The 25311-nt window shown below is 40.4% G+C and overlaps 1 protein-coding gene across 1 annotated transcript in view; it reads right to left on the bottom strand.

Moving 5' to 3' along the window:
* The window catches only part of pth1r.L (parathyroid hormone 1 receptor L homeolog), a 205213-nt gene that overhangs the window by 32508 nt on the left and 147394 nt on the right, over positions 1-25311 (bottom strand). The window contains exons 5-7 of the mRNA XM_018267030.2: positions 2751-2845; positions 2165-2351; positions 327-480 (exon numbers count right to left, since the gene is read on the bottom strand). Of these exons, the coding sequence (XP_018122519.1) occupies positions 327-480; positions 2165-2351; positions 2751-2845 (436 nt within the window). The remainder of the gene's footprint in view (positions 1-326; positions 481-2164; positions 2352-2750; positions 2846-25311) is intronic.

The raw sequence follows: 25311 nt of genomic DNA, 5'->3' as shown, positions 1-25311 counted from the left end.
ATTAGAGCAACAACAATGTTTATAAATAGACAGTGGTCTGGTGCAAGCGGCCAAGTGGCCATCATAATAGGGAATGTTTCAAAATATTTTTGCTTTCAGGGCTGGACGGAACGCATTTGCTTGAGACCATAAACGTTACTTAATGTTATTTACACAAACTCTTGCTGGAAAAATATTTCTGTCTGTTAAGGCTAATTTCAAAGTAAAAGATAACAAAATAACGATGTTCATATGATCACAGAATATCAGTGTCTACCGCATTCTAAACAATGGTGTTAATAGAAATAACTAGAATATATTTAAAAAAAAAAAAAAAAGAATCTCACCCCAGCCAAACAACGTGAAGCCCCAGAGATATTTCTTGTCGGATATAAAAGCCATGAAAATGAGACTGTGTAGGTAGAGTCCCTCCACCAGGATCCAGTAGTAGTTGGTTGCGAGGAAGTAGAGGAAAACTGTGACGGCCACTTTGCACCCCACCTGATAGAAAAAGGCTCTATAAGTGTTAACTGCATATTATTTTGTTCTTCTTTAGGGATTTTCTTTGTAATAAACAAGTGGAATCTCAGCCATAAAGCAGGACAGGACTGCTGCATACATTGGGGATCAGATAGGATCTGTGCAGCCACTGGGACAGAATGTTCTGTTATACAGATAGCTAGAATCTCTGCTGCCATAAAGCAGGACAGGACTGTTGCTTACAATGGGGATCAGATAGGATATGTGCAGCCACTGGGACAGAATGCTCTGTTAAACAGATAGCTAGAATCTCAGCCATAAAGCAGGACAGGACTGCTGCTTACAATGGGGATCAGATAGGATCTGTGCAGCCACTGGGACAGAATGTTCTGTTATACAGATAGCTAGAATCTCAGCTGCCATAAAGCAGGGCAGGACTGTTGCTTACAATGGGGATCAGATAGGATCTGTGCAGCCACTGGGACAGGATGTTCTGTTATACAGATAGCTAGAATCTCAGCTGCCATAAAGCAGGACAGGACTGCTGCTTACAATGGGGATCAGATAGGATCTGTGCAGCCACTGGGAAAGAATGTTCTGTTATACAGATAGCTAGAATCTCAGCTGCCATAAAGCAGGACAGGACTGCTGCTTACAATGGGGATCAGATAGGATCTGTGCAGTCACTGGGACAGAATGCTCTGTTATACAGATAGCTAGAATCTCAGCTGCCATAAAGCAGGACAGGACTGCTGCTTACAATGGGGATCAGATGGGATCTGTGCAGCCACTGGGACAGAATGTTCTGTTATACAGATAGCTAGAATCTCAGCCATAAAGCAGGGCAGGACTGTTGCTTACAATGGGGATCAGATAGGATCTGTGCAGCCACTGGGACAGAATGTTCTGTTATACAGATAGCTAGAATCTCAGCTGCCATAAAGCAGGACAGGACTGCTGTTTACAATGGGGATCAGATAGGACCTGTGCAGCCACTGGGACAGAATGTTCTGTTATACAGATAGCTAGAATCTCAGCTGCCATAAAGCAGGACAGGACTGCTGCTTACAATGGGGATCAGATGGGATCTGTGCAGCCACTGGGACAGAATGTTCTGTTATACAGAAAGCAAGAATCTCAGCTGCCATAAAGCAGGACAGGACTGCTGCTTACAATGGGGATCAGATCGCATTTTTAAAAGTGAAATTGGCTTTATATACAGAATTAAAGCTAAATGATATACATGGATGCTCATGATTGAAGATCCTGTGAATTTTATTGGAGTACATATTGCAAAATGTTTCATCAAATTAACCATAGGAATAGGGCTTTAACCATGAAACCGTGGAATAACCACAGCTCCATCTGTAGATACACGGCTTTATATTGGACTGCAATAAGCCCCTTTCATTTTTCATATCCTCCATGGTGTTCATATGTAAATAGCAACATTACTATGAACTTGGTCATTTTTGATGCACATTTTGGGATATTTTCCAAATAAGGTTCTTTTGTGTTTTTCATTTTACCTTGTGAGTTGCTTTATATGTATGTGTAGTAGATGCATCCAACAGGGCACATCTTCTCAATACATCGTGAGTGTTTTATATACTCTACAATGGGTTTCTCTCTAAATCATGCATCTCATGAAGATTGTGTGTCCATTAAACAAGAGCCCCGAGAGGAACAACTGATCGCAACTCACAAATTGCATCTTGTCAGCTGGAGGGAGTTCTGTAATAGATCTTAAATCTTCTTCGGATATTAGCTCCATTTCTTCCAGAGCAGAACCCGAGTAGAGGACCGCGTCCTTCACAAAGATACTGACAGCCCTCAGCATGAATGACACAAAGAGGTGCATGTGGATGTAGTTCCGTGTGCAGTGAAGTCGCCTGATTCAACAAGAAAGAGAGAAATTAAACAATAAAACATTTAAGGATCCATCCATTATCATATCTGAAGCCCATCTCCTTGTCTCAGACCATAAACCCAAGTGCTGAAGTTAATTCATCCTCATATAACTGACCGAATAGACAGTGCGGCCATAGGGTTTCTCCACTGCTAATGACAATTAGAAGTTTAAGTTTTTCAGTAGAAGCAGGACGTGTATGAGCTTATCTATTTATGATCACACGGTTGACCCTAGGTGATTGTCATGGTATAATTTAAACTGGGATCACGGGATAATTTAAAATGATATATCCGATACCATAAGGAAACAGACAGAAGTAATATAATTGTCAAAAAGCATGATCATCATAAAGATGTCATGGAATAAGAGAAATTCTTACCTAAAATATCCCAGAATTAGAACAGCCACTGTTAGGGATCCAAGGGAGATGGAATAACCAACGGTGTATATCAAATAAAGGCGATCAAATACCTCCTGTGTATAAGCGAGAGAACAGATAGCAAGTCATAATGATATATACATAGGCTATATAGAGGTTATATATCTCAACCCAACAGGGCCATACTAGTTGCTGTACACATGGGGGCTTGTCAAGTTTGATACAATATTCAACCACACTATTAATGCATAAAATAGACTGATTAATAAAAATGATACTATACACCAGGGTTGACCCAATGTTCCATATAAGGGTTTCTTATTGTGGGCACCATGCCTTTAAGATTGTTGTGCAATCAACATGTATGTGAGCATTGTTAATCATAGAGGGGCTTATTTATTAAAGTCCAAATGCTAAAAACTCGAAAAATGTGAGTGTTCTTTGCTATAAAGATTTATTATACCCCGAGGATTAAAAAAAATTAGAATACGAAAATCCGGCATCTCATATCTACCGAGGTTGTATATAAGTCAACGGGAGAGGTCCCTATCCTATTTTGAAGTTTCTGCGATGGAATTAGCCCCAAAATCCGACTATTTCGGACTGTTTGGGCAAAAATCTGAAAAATTCTGACTTTTCAGAAAAAAGCCAAAAAAAATTGAGCGATTCCAAAAAAAAATCATAAAAAATCATACAATTTGAATTTTTGCTAGATTATTTCATGTTTGTCCCAGATCCAAGTAAATCACATTTTTTTAATAATACAGTAAATAAAGTACAATCATGGATTCTAGTTTGGTCAGACTTTTTTAATTAAATAATCAGAAAAATTCAGATTTTGATAAAGAGGTCCCTGAATCTGGCATCACATGAATTGATGATATCACTGTTTTAGGTCATCAATTCCAATCGTCTCTCCCCACTGTGAGTAGAAAGATCGGATTGGAACTCTTGCAGCTGAGAAAATGGGTCCTTATATCACATAAACTATAAATACAAAATAATTGATCTTCAAAATGGCTTCTTGCATTGGGCAAGACTTTAAATGCCCAATAATGGGGATATTTCAGAAAAATAAAACTCTGCAAGACTAGGAAAGGCACCAGACTTGAATAAAATGTAGGATATATGGAGGGGATGAGAAAAATCAGATCTGATGTTGAAAAACTCTTTTCACAAACACAAAAAGCTCTAATGGAAGAGGGACCATTTGGAAAGTAGCCTGATACGTTGAGCTTTATTTACTGGTGTTTATTTACTGGTAAATGGATCTGAAAATGCAAGTCCGGTGGAATGAGAGACATGTTTCTCCCATCTGTTCCTATTTATATAAAATACAGAAACAGGCAGAGAAATGTTTGGGAAAACAAGCTGTTGCTTTTCATAACAAGGCAGATAATGGGCAAGAGAAAAGAGAACGTGTAGGACAAATAAGGGACATGTCACTTGATATTTTTGTGCTCTCCAGCTAAGATCCAGTTCCTACACCACCATCAGACACTCTGCCGGCCGATTTACTAACATTTGTACTTTGTTCATTTCCCTGAATCATATTTTTTTAGCTCTAAAAATCATGGATTATACGAATTACTTCAAAACACAAATAAATTGTAATTTATTAAACATAAAAACCATGAAAAACACTAAGACAAAGCTTTGCCATCTAATAACTGTCATGTACAAGTCAATGGGATTTTTCCTTTTCCAATTGTATCATTTTTCTTTAGTTCAGGTTTTTAGAGGTTTTCAGATTTTTTTTCACTTGCAATTGCATGAAAAATTTGAAGATTTCAAGGTTTTCATAGTTCGTGATTTTAGAGAAAATGAGTTTAATTATGGTTTCTAAAACTTCAAGAACCATTAAAATAAGAATATTGATAAATGGGCCTCTGCTTCTTAGAACATCCTCCCTTGAAAAGCTCAGGAAAACTGGTTGCTTCGTTAATGGGCTTTAGACACCTGTGAAGCTAATTTTTGAATTTTTTATAAAAAAAATATGACTTCTGCTACAAAATCCAAGATAATAGGTTTGACTATCAAGCGCCAGCATCATGGTGAAGGAGATTTGGTCAGCATTTTTTGCCATCTCAAGAGTAGTGATGGGTGAATTTATTCGCCAGGCACGAATTCGCAGCAAATTCCCGTGATTCTCAGCCGGCGATTAAATTTGCGAAACCGCCACGCAAATTCGCCAGTGAAAATTCGGCGGGGTCAAGAAAAAAATGGACGCCGACATCAGTTTTTTTGGACACCGGCAAATTTTTTGCCGTTTCGCAAATTTCGCAAGAAATTCGCCCATCACTACTCAAGACGCAATTTAGTCAACCTCCAAAATGGTCATCTTAAATCCCACATTCGAACCACATTCCAACTTTCTCCCATTTAAGAGATCACTGCTGGAGGGAAATTATTTGGGAAATATTTACACTTAACAACATGTGGTAGTTCAAATATTTTAAACATTACTAACCTTTTATTCAGAGAATTCCTAGAATGAATTTGGATGTATTCTCCCAACTTTTATATTGCGTTGGGCAATTTGTATATGTAGAATAAATATGTCTCTTGTATACATGGGCTAATCAAGTTGCCCAAATGTTGATTCAGTGTAAATCACAGTGTTGAGACATATCCTACCTGAGTTGTGTGTTTCTAATAACCCCAAACTAATTGTGAATCAAAGTTTGGTCAATTCACTCTCTGGAGTTAATTATGTGTTATTAGAAACACATCCCGTTTTTCCTGTTTAACCTGATTCTCCATGATTCTGCATATACAGTAGAACACCAATTTTACTTTTCCCAGAGGACCACATCAAAATTACATTAATCCTGGAAAGAAAAACTACCACTTGCCTAAATGCTTTTAGCAATCCTGCTCTGTTTATAAAGAAAAGCAATTAATTGAAATGAATAATGTAAATCTGCATGAGAATTGCCAAAGAAACAATGGTAAACCAGCTCAAAGACGCAGGAAGCTTAGACTTCTAGGAGGACAGGATGACCCGACCCAGTTATCTGGACATAGGTCCCTTGTGACCACATTATGCTGCATCAGACTGAAAAAAATCCCATAATTACAAATATGTGGAAGAATTTGGGGAAAAGATAAGCGTTTGTCCTTGAGTGAGCATAGTTTGCCTTCGACTATGAGAAGAGGAAATGTTACACATCAACAATCATTATGTTCATAGCTAAAGCTACAGTGAATGGAAACAAACCCACTCTCAAAGGACTCAATGGATTCTGTACATATTTGCCTTGCTACCTTGGCAAATTGAGGGCCTTATTTATCAAAATCTGAGTATTTAAATAAAAAAGAGTCAGCCCAAACTAGAATCCACGATCAAACCACATTTATTGTTTAAAAAGCACAATTTAATTGGATTGTGTAAAAACTTGATAAAATCGAGCAAAAATTCTAATTGTGTGAATTTTTTTTGATTTTGCCTGAAAAGCCCTAAATAGTCGGATTTTATGGGCTAATTCCAGCGCAGACCACAGATACATCCAAATAGCATAGGGACCTCTTCCATTGACTTATATACAACCTTGGCAGGTCTGAGATGGAATATTTTCAGATTCAGATTTTTTTTCATCCTAAATCTCATAATAAATCTCAAAAAATGTGAGGTTTTTTTTGCACTAAAAATTCAGATTTTATAGTTTAAAAATTTTTTTTTTATTTTTTATTCAATCTTTAATAAATAAACCGAGTGTCATTAGCACCAGTGAATATTTTGGTCACAGAAAACATCCCTTGTCACCTAATGAAGCCTTTGAAAACTAAAAGCAAAAAAAAAACTCTCTGGAAAATGGAATTGATGTAAAGACTCTAGACACCTCAGAGGCCAGCCCTTTCCTTGTTCTTATAAGTTCTTTCTACAGTACCCAGGAGAAGATTGCCTCCATGGAATTTTTAATGGGTCTGAACATGACCTGGAGGAATCAATGGCAGATACGAAATATCCAATTTTTGTAATTACAGAAAACTGTAATACCTTTTGGGCAAACATATCTATACCCCAGAATAAAACAAAGCCATTGAAATTTGGCTCCAAGCTAAAAGATTATGGTATTACTTATAAATTGAGCTTGGAATATGGTCCATCAATGTCAATGTTTGGGACAATGTCCAGATGGAAGGGAACTACAGCACCAAATAATGTCATTACTGAATATTGTTGGGAGTTTTGGAACTTTTCAGCCGTAATAAAATAATATCATGATATAATAAAATACACAAAGTTTGCTCCATGTCTAGTATCCAAAGCAACCAATCAGATGCTTCCAAAGTAAATACTGCCAGCTGCAGGCAATAAATCAGGAGATGGCTGTTTCAATATATTGTAAGGGTAGAGGGGGATTATTTTACTTCAGGCTAGAAGCTTCCACTTTGTTTTGCAGAACGTTCCAGAACGCTGTTTAGCGCCAGTCCCATATGGCATACAGATGTAAGCAAGAAGTCAAAATGAGCACTTGGAATCCACATCATCACCTTTCTATGGGACAGATTTTAAAAAATAAATAAATAAAAATACTATATAAACTAAAGATTTAGCGGAATTAAGAGGGGGAGTCTGATGTTTATACTTGATTTAAACCATATTGAGTAAACTGGGCCAGCAGCTTTAGTGGAATAAAGAAAAGTAAGGGAAGCTGCCCATTGGCTTTGAGGAAAATTAAACAATAAGATAAATGGAATTGGCAGGAGAGGACACATATTGTTGTTGTCCAGTCTACTAAGGTACTAGATGTGTATTTGTTTGGTAGGATATTCTTATCCTTTTATAGGGTTGAATCTTCAGAGCGTTGTATTCCCAAATCAACAATCACTAGGGCCCTCCTCTGCCCGAATAAAAGACAATGTTCAAAATTCGACTGCTGTGCACCTCAAAAAAGCCGTAGCTTATTGGGGGGGGGGATAAAAAACAGAAAAAGTAATATAGTGTAGTATTTTTGATTTTGTTTGTTACACTCTTCATGCTTAATTTGTAATTTTAACTTGTGGTTGTAGACTTAAACGTGTTACCATTAAGTGAAAATAATATTAATCAGCATATAGCGAATATAAAAATAAAAAGTAAAAAAAAAAAAAGTCCCCATAGGCTAACAGTAAAAAAAATAAATGAAAAAAAGGTGAATTAGGTGAATATAACGAAGAATATGTGAATGCCTGCCATAACTCATGTCTCGTGAGTACAATATACCACCGGGACCACTGTGGTTCTAAAAATTTCTCACTCAATCTAAGGGGCAGATTTATCAAGGGTCGAATTTCGAAGTGGAAAATACTTAGAAATTGGACCATCGAATAGAATCCTCCGACATTCGAATTCGAAGTTGGAGGATTTTACTCATCGTACGATCGTATTCCTATCGTGTATTCCCATGGTACTTCAAATAGTACGATTCGAACGATTTTATCATACGATGGTACGATTTTCCTTTGATAATAAAAAACTTGCTCTGGAAGGTCCCCATAGGCTAACATAGCACTTCGGCAGGTTTAGGTTGGCGAAGTATTGAACTCAAAGTTTTTTTAAAGAGACAGTACTTCGATTATCGAATAGTTGAACGATTTTTACTTCGAATCGAAGTCGAAGTAAATCCGAAGTCGTAGTATCCTATTTGATGGTCGAAGTATTCAAAAAATTACTTTGAAATTCGAACTATTTGTACTTCGAAATTCACTTGAACGTTAGTAAGCCACTTGTAGCACTGTAGAAATTGTCACGATCTATAGTGTGGGTTTTTATTATTTTACAATAACCTCTATCTCACAACACCATGGTTTTCTTTTTTATTTTTATGTTCACATATTCTTCGTTATATTCACCTAATTCGCCTTTTTTTAATTTTTTACTTTTTATTTTTATATTCGCTATATGCTGATTAGAATTATTTTCACTTAATGGTAACATGTTTAAGTCTACAACCACAAGTTAAAATTACAAAGTAAGCACTAAGGGTGTAAAAACAAAATCAAAAATACTACACTATATTACTTTTTCTGTTTTTTACCCCCCCCCCAATAAGCTACAGCTTTTTTGAGGTGCACAGCAATCAAGTTTGAATATATTCTTATCCTTTGCAGCAATGATTTTCAGTCACTGAGAAAATTACAGGGTTTCTATTATTAAACCCTATTTGTCAAAATTCAAATGTGTGTAGTTTGAGAGGTTTTTTGAACCACAACTAAACTTGAGTTTTAAAAAAGCAAGGAGCAAATTCAAATAAGAATACGAAAACCTTGAAAACCTCATTAGCGCCAAATCTTTTGCATGTTTACAAGTGAAAAATATCTTTGAAAAATTTTATTTCTAAGCAACTAAATTTTCTAAAATTTGCTAAGCACAACTCCCATTGACTTCTACGTGACCTGGACATCATCAGGGGTCCCCAACTTTTTTTTACTCGTGAGCCACATTTAAATGTAAAAAAGAGTTAGAGATCAACAAAAGCATGAAAAATTCCATGGGAATGTCAAATAAGGCCTTTTATTGGCTGTTTGGTGGCCCCTTTATGGACTGGTAGCCTACAGGAGACTCTGTTTGGCATTACACTTGGTTTTTATACAACCAAAACTTGCCTCCAAGCCTGGAATTCAAAAAGTAGCACCTGCTTTCGAAGGATTTTAATCGATCGATCAAACGATTATTTCTTAGATCAGAAATAGCTTAGAAAACTTATGGGGAAGGTCCCCATAGGCTAACATTGTAGCTCGGTAGGTTTAAAGTGGCATAGTATGTAGTCAAAGTTTTTTTTAAAGAGACAGTACTTCGACTATCGAATGGTCGAATAGTCGAACGATTTTTAGTTTGAATCGTTCGAATCAAAGTCGAAGTCGTAGTCGAAGGTCGAAGTAGCCTATTCGATGGTCGAAGTACCCAAAAAAAAAAACATTGAAATTCAACGTTTTTTATATTCAAATCCTTCACTCGAGCTTAGTAAATGTGCCCCTTAGTAAATAACCTCCTAAAGGTGGCCATACACGGGCCGATAAAAGCTGCCCCGTGTATGGGGCCCCCCGACGGGCTTCACCGATCGAGATCTGGCCGAAAGTCGGCCAGATCTCGAAAGGATGGGACAAAAAATCCCGTCGGATTGCGGATTCGTTGATGCGGTCCCGCGATCCGACCGCCCGTTAGTCATCGTTAGGATCCGATCGTTGGGCCCTAGGGCCCATGATCGGATCAGCCCGATATTGCCCACCTCAAGGTGGGCATATCGGAGGGAGATCCGCTCGTTTGGCGACATCGCCAAACGAGCGGATCTCTCCATGTATGGGCACCTTTACTCGACATAAAATGTATTGAAATAAACCCACTAGAATTGTTTGCCTCTAATAAGGATTAATTAAATCTAAGTTTGGATCAAGTACAAGCCACTGTTTTATTTTTACAGAACATTATTTTTAAGAATCTGAATTATTTGATTAAAATGGAGTCTATGGGAGATTGTCTTCCTGTGATTCTGAATCACAGATAACGGATCCCATACCTGTATCTGTATTCAACTTAATTACCCTATTAAGGAAAAAACTCAGACTGACATAATTAACCAAAATTAATATTTTTCTGCCTGATAAAACTTAATTTATTTAACCCTAACATAGTTGGTAGGATTTTGCCTGGACTGGGGAATATCGTAATGGTCGTTTGCAAATGCTACATACACAGATGATGCCTTTTTTTGTGCTTACAATAAACAGGTGGAAATTTGATTCTTTTTATGTACAAACACAGCTTAATACATTCATCCCCAAATCAGTCTGTGCTTTCTGATAAGGAGTATTGCATGCTGGGATACATTCCCAGGTTAAACAACCTAATCCCTTTTTTCTTTTTTTCCCTCAGCCATTTGCTGTTTAAAAGTCTGTGCATCTAGACATTACGACAGACGCTTTAGAGCCTAGCAGGTGCTTCGCCTACTGCGGCCTCGAAAGAATCTGGGATGACAGGTTTTTTTTTTTTAATTCTAATCCAGCGTGGATCGACTATGGTTCAGCACAAAACCCTGATTGAAAACGGCAGGCAGCGAAACTGTTACAAGCAGAAGTTTAAGTCAAGGGAAAAGGCTTGTCGCTATTTTTAACTTCTGCCATGTTTTATGGTTTCAGGCCGTTCCTTTGAAGTTTGGAACGGCAATGGGAATAAACTAAAAAGAGAGGTGTGAAATTGTTGCTAGTAGTCGGAAAACAAAACTGAGAGAAGTTCTACTGGTAATCACGAGGCACAAGAAACTCTTCCTGGGAAAACTTTCATGTAACCATAATGTCATTCCAGTTCCATAAATCTAAAGTTTTATAGGATATTGGAAAGATGTTTGAAGGTGAAGTGCATAGAGGCCAATGGTGATGCTAGAGCTACAGTTAAAGCTTCTCCAGTGTACAGTGAGATATTAAATGCACAATCAAGATTATTTTCAGTCTTTACTAAACTACTACTACTACTACTACTATTGTCATGCCGAATGGTTACAACTTCCCATGTCTCCTTCGGAGGGGCCCTTGGATGGCTGTATCCCACCATGGCCCTTAATTTAGGTAGTCGTTTTTACTGAAATAAGTACAGGTATGGAACCTGTTAGGACCTGTGGTTTTCCAGATAACTGATCTTTCCATAATTCTGATCTCCATACCTGAAGTCTACTAGAAAATCATATAAACATGAAATAAACCCAATAGTCTGGTTTTGCCTCCAATAAGAATTAATTATATCTTGGTTTGGGTCAAGTACAAACTACTGCTATTACACAGAAAAAGAAAATAATTTTTTAAAAAGTGGATTATTTGGATAAAATGCAGTGAAACAGCTAGAAATAGGATTATGATATTATCAGCAGGGCCAACTCCCAGGCTTTGTTTCTAGCCTGAATAGTGGGATACCCAGCACAAGGACCCTTAAAGTAAAGAGGGAGATAGGCACACTTGGCCCATGGAATTGATGTGGAAATTTCTTGTATTGCGCCATATGGCCGCCACCGATGCGGGATAAGCGTCTTTACGACCGACCTTTGCACAGTCGCCCGATCATTCCGATTCCCATCCGATTTGTGTTCATCAGGCATGACTGCAGCATGCCGGGTGTGGCACCGGTTGGGATTGAGGAATACGGACCACTGAACAAAGATGTACTTTTACAAGATCAGTACAAGCCATGCTAAGATCACTGTGTCTGTGTATATGTATATTACCGGGGGAAGTGCCTTTTGTCCTGGTGTCTTTTGTTTGCCTAGGGCAGTCTACCTTTCCCCCCCCTCTTCTATGGACATGTGTCTGTGTGCTGGTTCCACCAATTGATTCATAGCATAACATGCTCATTGATTGGATATATTGTAAGACCACCTTTTGTCTTGGTGTATAATAAACCACTGGCCACTGTAGAAGGAGGCAGAATACTGGACCCCAGCTAAGAACGACTGCTGTGACGTTATTTCCGGGGGATTGCGCAACATCACCACACGATACATCAAGGTTTCCGGATCGATTGTCCATTAAGGCAAAAGATCATTTAATTCTACTACAGCAGTAGTCTACCACAACAGATGGCGAGTCAATGCAGGAGGTTCAATTTTTCCCTTAATTTCAGCAGAATTAAAAGGAGCCATATTTTATTTCGGGCAGCAAAAAGGCCGGCATTGAGGTAAGATCTTTTTGTTTTGATACTCTCATATTTGAGAAAGTTTTTGCTGTCTGCAAATTGATTTGTGGTCTCTAGGCTGCTGGAATCAGGTAAAAATCTACCAAAAGAACCTTTTGGGTGTATGTGTGGTGTTTTTCAGTATTAACTGCCCAGGTACTGGTTGGGGCATATCTGCATAACTGCTGTGGGGTTTATTCGTTTATTTTTTTAACCATAAGGAACTGTTATTGCCGCTGCTGGAGGATCTGTGAGTGATTCAGACCAGTGGAGGGAGTTTCTGTGTATGTCGGGTGGTTGTAGGATAATCTTGTAGCAGGCAGATATGGCCAACAGTATCTAGAGGGGATTTAGAATCATTGTTTTTTTCATTTGTGTTTGTTTTCTGTCTCTCTACTAAGTGGTGTTTGTTTTAAAATTGCAACTCTATAGGTTTCATCCTTGAGAAAATCTTTTGTTTGGGAGGATTGTATTGCTTTTATTATTACAAGTTTCAATATTGGAGGTTGGGTAACAATCTGACCAATCTGAATTACAAACCAAGTTTCTAGCCCTTGCTGAGCGCTGAACAGGGGGAGCCTACGCCATTTTGAAATAGCACATGTGCCAGTGGCCATTTTGTCTTTGTCTTTAAGCACATGTGCCAGCGGCCATGTTGTCTTAGTTTTTGAAAAGGTATATTGGGCTATTGGTGGGAGGCACATCCCCTGCATATAACCCTAACAGTTGTTCTATTGTATATAATAGATTTTCATCTTTACATTTCATAACAGCAAAGTTCTCTTTGAACTTTTTGGAACATTTTTTACATTTTTGTTATACCTCTCTGCTGTTCCCTGCAGTCTATTGACTCCTACTTCCTCCAGGATAGGGGGTTTTCCTAAGGAAGAGACCATCACATGGTGTTGTAATTGTCCTTTTGTGTGAGTGAAGGAAGAGTGTTGCATGATTTACAACATAAGGCTATATGTTAACTAGCTGTTTCTCTTTTTATACTCCTTGTTTTCCTGCTCTTTCTCTCTTCATTTTCCTCTATTTATCCTTCCTTTCGTCCTTTATTATCCCCATCTCTCTCACTTTTCTCCATTTCTCTCTTTTAAAACACTTTTGCTTACCCTCTCTCTCTCTCTCTCTCTCTTTCTCTCTCTGTCTATAACTACCACACTAACTCTTTGCCTTGCTTTTGGCTAGCCCTCTTTTCTGTCTTAATCTATTCTCAAACCAACACATTCTCTGTAGGTTTGGTTGGAAGACATCTTTTCTGTCATTGGAAGTCTGGTAGTGTAGGATAGCTGCTGTCTGCTTATGAAAGTTGCTGCTAGGAAGGAAATTCCTGTTAATTATGTCCATAACGACTGTGCTGCGAAGTCGGACTGTATAGAGCGAAAAAAACAGTGAACTGGTTAGCTTTTTGTGAGGAGAAAAAGTGGGCCAAGCCTACTCGGGTTCATCAATTGTCGCGTGAGCTTTGTTCTCTTTTCTCTTCCCCTCGAGGTCCATCCTAAGGGTGGAAGGTGTCCGTGGTTCGTACCAAAGCCCGGGGGTGGAGTTTGTGGGAAAATTATTGAGGACTGTTCCCTTTCTTGTTCGCTTTCTTGACTTTTCGTCACTGAGTGACCAGGTGTCCGCGGTTCGTACCGGAAGCTTGGGGGACGGAACTTGGGGAGGTGAACTGGGGAGGGGTTTCTCTGTTTCTATCTGTTTTTCTAGCCACTTTCTCTCAAAACCTATTGGCCTGACTGGGGGGACCAGGTGTCCGTGGTTCGTACCGGAATCCCTAAGAAGGTTCAACTATATCTCCCTTGTTCTCACTTCCTGTCGCTCCCTCTCACTTGCTGTCAACACTCCAGGCATTGGGGACTCTTATCCTGCAGTCAGGGCACTGTTTTGAGCCAATTTAGCACGAGGGATAAGGAAGGTGTCCGTAGTTCGTACCTGTCCGGATCCCTCGGCCGCTGATCCTTCTCTCTGAGTGGGCTACGGTGGATAATGTCCGTGGTTCGTATTTGAAGCCCTAGAGCTACTCAGAGGACGAACAGGTAAGGATCGACGGCGGTCTGCGCGGTGGACGTAGACACTGTAGGTGGACGCATCTACTTGGAAAAAGCTCGAGACTCGAGTATTGGTGTAGGGAAATCTAGGGAACAGAAGGGTACCACTTCTGAGTTCAGGACGGCTCAGCAGCACATGAAATCCACATATGGAGGAGGGACTGTTAAGCCACTCAAAGATTGGCACAAATGGTCTTCAGGTTTAGAATGGTCCATCCCTAAGGAGGGGACGTTTGAGGTCTGGATCTGGGAAAAGTTCGTCCGTGAGTTCCACTCCAGACTCCAAACACATGGGTCTTTAGAGAAGGCCAATTTGTGGTTACAGGAATCTACCAAGCCTTAGCAGCAGGGCATTCAAAAGTCTCAGACAGTAAGATCAAACATAATCATGTACTTCCTTCCAGCCAGAACTGCAGAAAGCAATAATGATAAGGACGAGACAGAGCTGCAAACAGGTTTAAATTTGCTAGCAACACAGGTCATCTCAACAGCCTCAGCTCATCTGTCTCCATCACCATCCCCACATCCGGAATCCGCAAAAGATGCCTCTGACAAAACGGATTACTGCCGCCTTGGAAAATCCGATTTGGTCACCTTATGTGAAGCCAGAGGTATCTCTATAATAGACAAATCCAAATTATAATGCATAGAGGCCTTGGAAAGGGATGACTTCCAACAGGGCCCTGAGGGGGATTACAGGCGCTACGGGGGGGGGGCAAGGAATTCTGTAAGCAACTGACAGACAAAATGCCCACTATGTATAGTGTTGTGTCCCCATTCCAGTTTATGACAGCGATCCAGGGCCCAGATGAGGACGCCTCGGTCTATTGGCAGAGGTTAAAACAAGGGGTAACAGATGCAGGGTTTGAGCCAGGTCCAGATGCCCCAGAGAACACCCAGTCAGTATCGCCCATCCATCTAATGTTAAAGGCTAAATTTCTGGCTGGATTGGTGCCTAAGCTAAGAGATAGGCTAATGGTTGCACGACCAGAGGTCCATTCCACTCCCTTATGGCAACAATCCAGGCCATAGAACTGGACCTGCATGCCAGGAAAGAGGCCAAGTCGGCCAAAATCATGGCAGCTCTTGAGCTAATAGCCCAGGACCACCTTCCCTATACTAATATAACTTGTTTTAATTACTAAATTGGACATTTAGCGTGCCACTGTCCAGAAAATGAGGACAAGAAAGAACAAAATTCTCCTAGTCCTTATAAAGTTGTTCCTGACCGGCCTCATGCACATAACCCAAACCCGGGGAAATCTTACCGTAGTACGGAGGGCCCCCCGGGAACCTACCATTTCATACCAGACCCTGAAACAGTTAAAACCTTCGGAGCTGCTACACAGTCCCATAGCTTCGCCCACTAGGGGAAAGGCAAACCGGTGTCGGCCCATTTCAATCTATTTCTTGAGGAATTGCCATATCCTCTGTCCTGCCTCATCGACACCGGCGCAGCCAGGACTGTTCTAAAAACACAAGATCCAAAAGGCAGGATTCCACTTTCTGGCAACACAACCCCCACCATTGGGCTTACAGGTCATACAGTGACTCTTAGGGAGACGAAACCATTGTACTGCAGGTTAGGTCAACACACCGAAGCAGTCAGATCTCTATTAGTTTCAGATGATGTCCCTCAACATCACTTATACCCCAGAGGGTGTTGTGGTAACTAGTGCACTCACAGACGAGTTGCTGTGTGCAGTGGTGGCAGTCCCGTATACTGGAGAACCTGGTACACATTTGTCCCTGGATGTACTAGCTGAGATAGACCCTAAGGTTTGGGCGGTTGACAAATATGATGTCGGCTTGCTGCCAGTACCTCCAGCCACTATACGGATTGCCCCCGGTTGCGTGCTACCAAAATTGCCACAGTATCCTCTGAGTATAGCGCAGATGGACAGTCTCAAGATCCAGATTGATAGATATCTCCAAATCGAGGTCTTAACCCCAACACAATCACCCTGTAATACACATTTATTTCCAGTGGCAAAAAAAAAAAAAATCAGCCAAGGGTCAGGAAGTCACTTACCGACTGGTCCATGATAACAAAATCATAGTCAGTGATGCCTCGTTAGAGCCTAATCCTCACACATTACTTGCATCCATTCCTCCTAAAGCTTCGTACTTTAGTGTTATCAACTTGTCTAATGCCTTCTTTTCTGTTCCCCTAGATCCACAGTGTCAATACATCTTTGCTTTTTCGTTCCAGGGTAGACAGCTGACATGGACCCGGTTACCACAGGGGTCCATGACTAGCCCATCGGAATATAGTTGCAAGCTAAAGGTGGTATTAGACTAGTGGGTGCCAGAGGATCCAGAGGTCGCACTGTTACAATATGTGGGCGATCTATTAGTTTGTTGCCCAGAGAAGGATTCATGCTATAGACAAACTATCTCGCTACTGAACCATCTGGCATCCACTGGGAATAAGGCTAGCAAGGAAAAATTGCAGTTTTGTAAGGAGAAGGTTATTTTTCTAGGCCTCTGTATCTCAAAAGGGACCCAACACCTAATAACACAACAGATACAGACTCTCAAAGACTTCACCCGACCTCGTAATGCCCGACAGTTGAGAGCCCTTCTAGGTCTGATCAATTACAGCAGAGATTGGATCCCTAATATTTTATTCAGAATGGGTCCTCTCTATACTTTCTGTGTTATTACAGAAAGTTGGTGACATAGTTTTAGATTCCCCTCTAACCTTTCTCATCCCACACTCTGTCCAAGAAATTCTCAACCAGGTCCAAACCAAACATCTTTCAGCAGCACGTCTGACCAAATCTGAAGTGACTCTCCTTACCCCTACTAACCTCACACTGAGACGATGTACAATCCTCAATCCCGCATCTCTTCTCCCGACCCATTCTGACTCGGAAGAAGAGGGGGGGACGAAGGGATTGTGACTGACTCTAACCCAACCATGACAGAACCAACAGACAATCACAACTGTCTTGAACTCATGGAACCCGAGACAGAAGCAGTACAACATCCACCTCCGTGACGGGCGGATCCACGCCAGCCACTGCAAGAAGCTGCTGGACTATCAAGTGCAATGATCAGGTGCATTGTTTCTATATACACTTGTTGTTTAATGTATTTTGGATACTGTTATGAGGAGTCACATCCGAATTTACTGTTCAAGATGCATTTACAATTAGCAAAGACAGCAAATAGGTCCAACTGCTGGGTGTGCTCCAAACCCCCTCCGAGCCAGAGCATCCCGGCAATGGCGGCAGTACATGCCATTTATGACATCAGGGTGGGCATGAGAAAGTTAAGTCCTTCAGGTAGATCAGCGGAACGCCACCTGTCCATAGAATTTAATCAGACATTCTTAGATGGTAATGTCACCTATGGTACTAGACTTAGCAGACCCGTGTGGGTATCCGGTCAATTAGGCCAGCCCGGGATTTGTTTTAATATCAGCTCTGGTTTTGGAGCCAAGTCCCTGGGGAGGACCGAATGCCCATCTGGGATAACCATCCAGATCGACCATAGAATCCCTGACAAAACAACCTAACCATCAGACATGATTATGTCTGCTGGGGGGGAGGGTGTGACATTCAGGAGGGTGCAGCAATCCCATTATCCATCCAGTTGTTGCGCAATGCCCGTAACCGTAACCCCAATGACCTTTGTGTCTCATTAACTGGGCCCTATTACTTTTTGTGCGGCCAGGCTGCCTATAGAGTCGTTCCCCCTAATACTAGAGGGTCATGCTCCTTAGTCAGGTTAGTCCCTGCCTCCTACATTGCCGACGGTCACAAGGACCTAATGGTGCAGAGGAGGGTGAGTGTGGGAAGAAGGACCAGGAGAGAGCTATTCTCCGCAGGGGACCGTGCATGGGCATGGTTTCCGGCATGGACCGGATGGGGTATAGAACTTATGAAGCGGCTAAATAATTTTTCCATCATAATGGACGAGATGTTTAATGAGACAGTCGAAGCCATGAGAGAAATTTCTTCTGAACAACGACAGCTGAAGACCCTTATGCTTCAGGAGAAAATGGCTCTCGACTATCTTTTAGCATCAAAGGGGGGTTTCTGTGAGTTCATCGGGGAGGATTGCTGTACCTGGGTGGAAGATACTGGGGACAAGGTTCAGGCCCATCTTGACAAGGTGAAAGAGTTACAGGGACAAGCACGCGCTATTGCAGAGGAGGGTTGGAACCCCTTTAAAGGTTTAGGGGGCTTCGGTGATATGTTGTTTTCTATTGGATCATGGCTTAAAGAAGTTGAAGTGTATGTCCTGATGCTGCTCTGCTTTCTTTTCCTCCTCTATGTGACGACGAGAATGACCTGTTGTTTGGTGAACCAAGTTGCAAAGAGCCGTGCAGAGGACCATGTGATGATTCCATAAAGAGCCATCGCCTGAAGCATCCGGAACCCTTTACCTCAGGAAGATCAGCACAGGAACCACCACCTTTTTTTTTAACAAACTATGGACTGTCCCTAAAAGAACCGACTTCTTCCCTTCTTGGAGACTTTTTTGGGCTGTTCTTCTCAAAGAAGACATAACCAGAAACCTTGTATGATGACATCACCTCCCTGAAGGCCAGTCTGGACCTCATGATCAAGATATAAAGAAGATCAAGAATATTAGGCCGGTTCTTCTTGTTAGTGCATTTGTAGTGTAGCATGTTCCCTTTTCTTTCTGTACCCTTTAGAAGCTTTGGTTGGAGTGATTGTAGCGTTAGGAAGCCGTTGCTGTGACGACATATGGTGAAAAAGGAGGGACTGATGTGGAAATTTCTTGTATTTCGCCATATGGCCGCCACCGATGCGGGATAAGCGTCTTTACGACCGACCTTTGCACAGTCGCCCGATCATTCCGATTCCCATCCGATTTGTGTTCATCAGGCATGACTGCAGCATGCCGGGTGTGGCACCGGTTGGGATTGAGGAATACGGACCACTGAACAAAGGTGTACTTTTACAAGATCAGTACAAGCCATGCTAAGATCACTGTGTCTGTGTATATGTATATTACCGGGGGAAGTGCCTTTTGTCCTGGTGTCTTTTGTTTGCCTAGGGCAGTCTACCTTTCCCCCCCCTCTTCTATGGACATGTGTCTGTGTGCTGGTTCCACCAATTGATTCATAGCATAACATGCTCATTGATTGGATATATTGTAAGACCACCTTTTGTCTTGGTGTATAATAAACCACTGGCCACTGTAGAAGGAGGCAGAATACTGGACCCCAGCTAAGAACGACTGCTGTGACGTTATTTCCGGGGGATTGCGCAACATCACCACACGATACATCAAGGTTTCTGGATCGATTGTCCATTAAGGCAAAAGATCATTTAATTCTACTACAGCAGTAGTCTACCACAACAGAATTAATTTGTTTTGTGCACCATGTTGGCTAATGTTACTCCTCTGCAACACCACTACTGCTGGCTTCACTTGACTTGATTCAGTATTTGGACTTGGTGGACCTTGCCAGTTTGGTAGGCCAGGCTGAGCAACACTGCACACTAGTAGTTTTTCTGGTTGATCCCTATGTGTGATCCCATTTAATTCTGAGCATTTCCTAAGGCTGTTCCCATCCAGACTTTGCAATATATCTTTGCTATATTTATATCTTTGCTTCAAATGACTGGAAATTGTTGGAGATTGTTGCAACCAGAAAGCCAAGCTAATCAGGATCTAAAAGTGCCAAGCATACACCAAGATTGTGTGTGTAACAGGAAATGTTCCAGGTAACTTTCCCTTTAAGTTCTGAAAATGTTGAAATAAATATTTATAGATGTTATAAAGCACCCAGAAGAGAGCAGTGTGTAGTTTAATGGGGATTTCTACTGAGATTTGAATGGATACGGGCTCTGTTTTATCTCCCTCCTAAAAAGGTAAGCAAGCAACAAAAGGAACGAGATGGAATCTCAGTGGCAAGTCTCGGCTGGTCTCTTTATGAGCAGAGTGACAGAAAATCTGGGGGATTTATTCATGTTTTGCTCCTACAGTGTTTTGCAAATCAGTATGGACCTGGGAAGAAACAGATACTGTAGAAAAGATTCTGCTCATCGGACGGCGGGTCACAGCAGGGTCAGGAAATGTTTATTCTGGAACAACATGATATGGAGAAGCACAGGCAGAGATCGACACCAACTGTAAACCATGATTACAAAGTCCAATGGAGGTCCATTACAAGGTGGCAGAGATCCAAAAATACCACTAACACTACCGCCATGTGTTTGTCCTGGCATTCCAGAGCCTTAGCACTGTTGAGACTTCAGCTGGAAAAGCTGGAAGAGCGGTGGGGGGGAACTGTTAGCACCTGTTATAAGTACACCAAGAGGTTGCAAAATGTAGCCCCAAGTTAATCTCCGGCGTTTGCTTCTACAACGGTTAGAAATTATTACATTTGCTAACTATAACTAGAAAAGTTTTGAGTAAGACTGCAAATGATTCACTGTTGGCTCCAGTCAACTACTGATTTAGGCTAATGATTTAGACCATTATAACAAAACATAAACAAAGAACATTTCTTTTATGAGCTCGAAACTCCAGTGTGTGGGCAGAGATCCTTGTTCATGGACCCCCAGCAAAAAATGCACCTTGTAAGAAAGATATACAAATGGAGCTCTGGTTTCCCAACATTGGGCCAGATTCAATTCAGTGAGAAAAAGTTATCGCATGGTTTATCACGTGAAAAGTCATGGATGAGATTCATTTTGAGGAGAAAGAACTTTTCTCCGAATTTAGTTACAGTTTTTTTCCCATGGACCTCAATAGAATTTTGACGTGATAAACCTTGAGCTGAACTGAATTGAATTGCATCTCAAACTTAATCTCGTCCATGACTTTTCTCTCTATATTTTCCTGCCCGAAACCTCCGCTCCTCTCAGAGCAACCGCTTGGTTGTGCCCCCCACTACTACTGCTGTTTCCCATATCAAACCCTTCTCTCTTGCAGCTCCTTATATTTGGAATGCCATTCCTTAATCCTCCTTCAATGTTTTTAAAACAAAACTCAAAGACTACCTCTGGGAGCACCTGGATAACACCGAACTGGCACTTATATAACAGTGTAACAAACTGTAACCCACAGCACCTTAATACCCCTCTGAATTGTGTCTGTAAGTTACCCTCCCATTTAGACTGTAAGCCCTACAGGGTAGGGTCCTCTAGCCTTTTGTTTCCTTGACACTGAGCACTTAATCTGTATTGTAATTATATTTTTTATATTTATGTGAATTGTATTTCTAATAATGCACTTATTGTTACTTTTTATTCCAATGACCCCTTGTTTGTTACTACTAATTTATTGTTTTGTTGTACAGTGCTTTGCCCTCAAGGAGCGCTTTACAAATAAAAATATACATCATACATAAACCTTTTTCTCACTGAATTGAATCTGGGAAATCCTAGCTAGAATTTCTAGAGAAGAATTCCTAAGAGTAGATGTTCTTCAGATGACAGAAGAATAGCGTTTAAAAAAAATCTAATCATGTGGGAGATCATAAGAAATCAGGATAACCAGTGCTCCATCTGTAGGATATAGTCCTATTTGCGGTCTAGTAGATACATCAGTTAAATGACTGACAACTAAAGATTCAAATTGTAGCAATCAAGCAATACAGGCTTCCACAAATCCCCAGCAAAAACATTATGGGTGAGGGAAGAATGGGGGCACATACCCTCCAGTTGATGCCTTGAAGCCTCCCCTGCAGGGGGTAAAAATATTGCTGTTGTGGCTTAAATGAACAGAGAGTTCTGTAGAAGTGTTTTTACTGGATAACAGTCTCACCGCCATGATATGGTCAATAGTAATCACACTGAACTGTTTCCACTCACAAATCAAAACATATATATCCTGACAAGATGGGAGCAATTTTCTGTTGTATATTTGTTAAAATGCAGTTGAGTATCTCATTCTGTTACATTGCATTTGTTCATTGTACAGCAACATGTCAGAATTGCTTTCCTGGGAAATCGTTTTCACTATACTTCCTACTACTAAAACATGTTATATCAGTTTTAGAAAAATTCTATCATACAGACTTTGATTTTAAAATAACAGTCTCTTCTTCGTGGAAACTGATGAGGGTGCACAGAGGAGGAATGGCTGGTCATATTATACACAGCTAATTTGGAATCTGGGAGTTTTTATTCATCCACATATTTTAAAAGGAAGTAAAGAAGGGGGGGGTTACTGTTATAATAAATGTATTACTTTTCAGTAGTATTTCAGTTGCAAAAATGCTTGGCATGGTAGCTGTTGGTCTTCAACAGTCCAGCTACCAGAAGAATCCAAACTTTGCCAATTTGATTTACCCATTACTAGTTGTACAATAAACCTGTTCCAAGAACTGCAATTCAACAATTCATAATGGAGGCTATAGGGGGTAATTTATAACTCGAAAAGTAGGACACACATGTCCTTTGTGTCCTACTTTTCAAGTTATAAATGACCCCCTTTAGTCTCCATTATGAATTGTTGAATTGCACTTCTTGGAACAGGTTTATTGTCCAACTAGTTACAGGGCAACCCTTTAGAAATAAAAAATAACAAAAGTGGTATAAAGCTGATACTTTTATTGGCTAACTAATATAATCATAGCAAACATGAATTATGGCTAATTATGTGGACTAAGAAGGGACTATACCAGGTCAGAAATACCAACATTTGTGGATATGGACTAAGAGATCGTATGGAATTCCTTTGATTCTACAATCCAATAATTCAGCCCTAATTCATACTCAACGTCTTTGACCCACATTATCTTGTACCTTATCTGCTTGTCTCTTGCAGATCCCCTCGTAAATGACTTTGACACCTCATACATAGATTGATATTCCTTTTTGTTGTTCATTTGACCTATGAGCTGAATGTTTGTTATTTTTTATTTCAAAAGGGTTGCCCTGTAACATTTTTACTGGCTAACATGGTACAGTAACTTTACCTTGTTCAACTAGTAATGGGTAAAACAAATTGGCAAAGTAGGGCACACAGGACATAAACCTGGTATAATCTGTCTATATGTAGTCTACACCCAACCCTTCACCATAGATGAGCACAGAGACCTGTGGCTGCTCCCATGAATACATTGCTGCCTGGGTTTGGCTGAACTGTATTCATGAGGGGTGTCTGATAGGACTTTTACAACCCTGCGTTCCATTGCTCTTGAGTCCAGGGTCTTTGTAAACAATCCCTTATGCATTTGACTGCTCATCAGCAATATAACAACTCTATAGACTGCCACTATCTGTTAAATGAAGCAAGCAATACCTCCAATGTCAGACTGGTCCACCAGAATGCAAGAAAATCTCCCAGTGGGTCCAAGTGTCTTCACTCAACCAGCTGGCTCACAAAGTGGTTAAGTAAAGGAGTAGAGTAAGAGAAGAAATGTAAGAGAAGAAAGGGGGAAAGAATGTTTGAAGGATGGGTCTGTATTCTAAGGTCTTCTGGGGAACACCCAGGCACCCCAATGTGACACTGAATACATTACCTCAATAGCAGAACCTCTAGTAGAAGCATATCTATCAGGTCATCATGTAATATGGGAACACACAAGCAATATGGAAACTCACTAGCAAAACCTTCATCCTATCAAACTTATAAACAGAACTATGTGTTGATGGATTGAATTCTCCGTGTACACACCAATAAGCTGAGAAAGTAAATGATTATGGTAATTTGGGAAGATTAATTTTAATTCACAGCAGACGGAGACCATGTCCTGTTTTATAAATAACAGCAACAGCCATTCGAGTCACTATTAGAGGCTATTATTGCTCTGATATCCAAGGAGTCGCAAAGCCAGCAGATGCTTTCATTAACAATGGAAGATTAGTTTCCTTATAGGACAGAAACGATTTCCTTTGTTTATGGAAACTTGAAAACATTCATTATTTCTGAAAAGATAGCGAGGTATACAAATAAGGGGAGAAAATTGCATCTTTATCCACAGAAATCTGGAATAGAACACGTCCACACGCAAATGGGTAACACATTTTCTTATTTGTTCCTTCAAATTTCCCTTAATTAAATCTGCAGTTCTAATGTACATAGTGTTATTATAGCAAACTTATTTCTACTTAAACAAGTACAATTCAATGAATTATCTTTTATTTAGAGATAACGCTATGTGGAGCTACACGTGTAGTAAATTATAAGCATATTAGGTGAGGAAGTATGTGACCATAAAATAAACAAGGCCCTAGGCCAAGGCTTATATTTTTGATATGATACTGTTAGGTAGAACGCCTATTGACCTGCACCCTATTATTTTTATACAGGTCACAGGTTTCTTGAGTTAATGTTTAGATCAGGAATATTCTGAACAAGGCTTAAATGTGTGTATCTTAAAGTGGACCCGTCACCCAAACAAAATTATTCCAAATCCTATTTTATCATGTTAGTCAAGCAAAATGAACTTTAATTACACTGTGTAAATTATTTGAATATTGTTTCCATCAGTCTGGGAATTCAAAATTATAGCAACCAGGAAGGAGCCATTTTGTGGACACTGTTATTAAGGCAATCCTTGCATAATCTCAGAATCTTGTTTGTGCACCAGGGGACAGGGACCCAATGCCCATCCCCATGCACTGGTTACACAATTAAATCGTTAAGAGAGCTGGGGGAATGTGGGGAGAGCGGTGACATCTAGGAAGTGCTGAATGGAAAGTGAAAGTAATTGCTTGCCCCGCCTCTATGCCTAGGCATAGAGGTGGGGTAGGCAATATTTGATTGACAGCTGATATTTTTAAATGAGTTTACAACAGCTATGAATGCTTTATTGAAAAAAAGAAATTGGATTTCAGGTTTAATTTAAAAAGGACTTTTATTATACAGATTTTCATGTCTGGGTGACGGGTCCACTTTAAGATCACTATCACCCATAGAAGAACCTTGA

The sequence above is a fragment of the Xenopus laevis genome, chromosome 6L (assembly GCF_017654675.1).
Source record: "Xenopus laevis strain J_2021 chromosome 6L, Xenopus_laevis_v10.1, whole genome shotgun sequence".
NCBI classification, from domain to species: domain Eukaryota; kingdom Metazoa; phylum Chordata; class Amphibia; order Anura; family Pipidae; genus Xenopus; species Xenopus laevis.
This window is presented reverse-complemented; position numbering and strand designations above follow the sequence as displayed.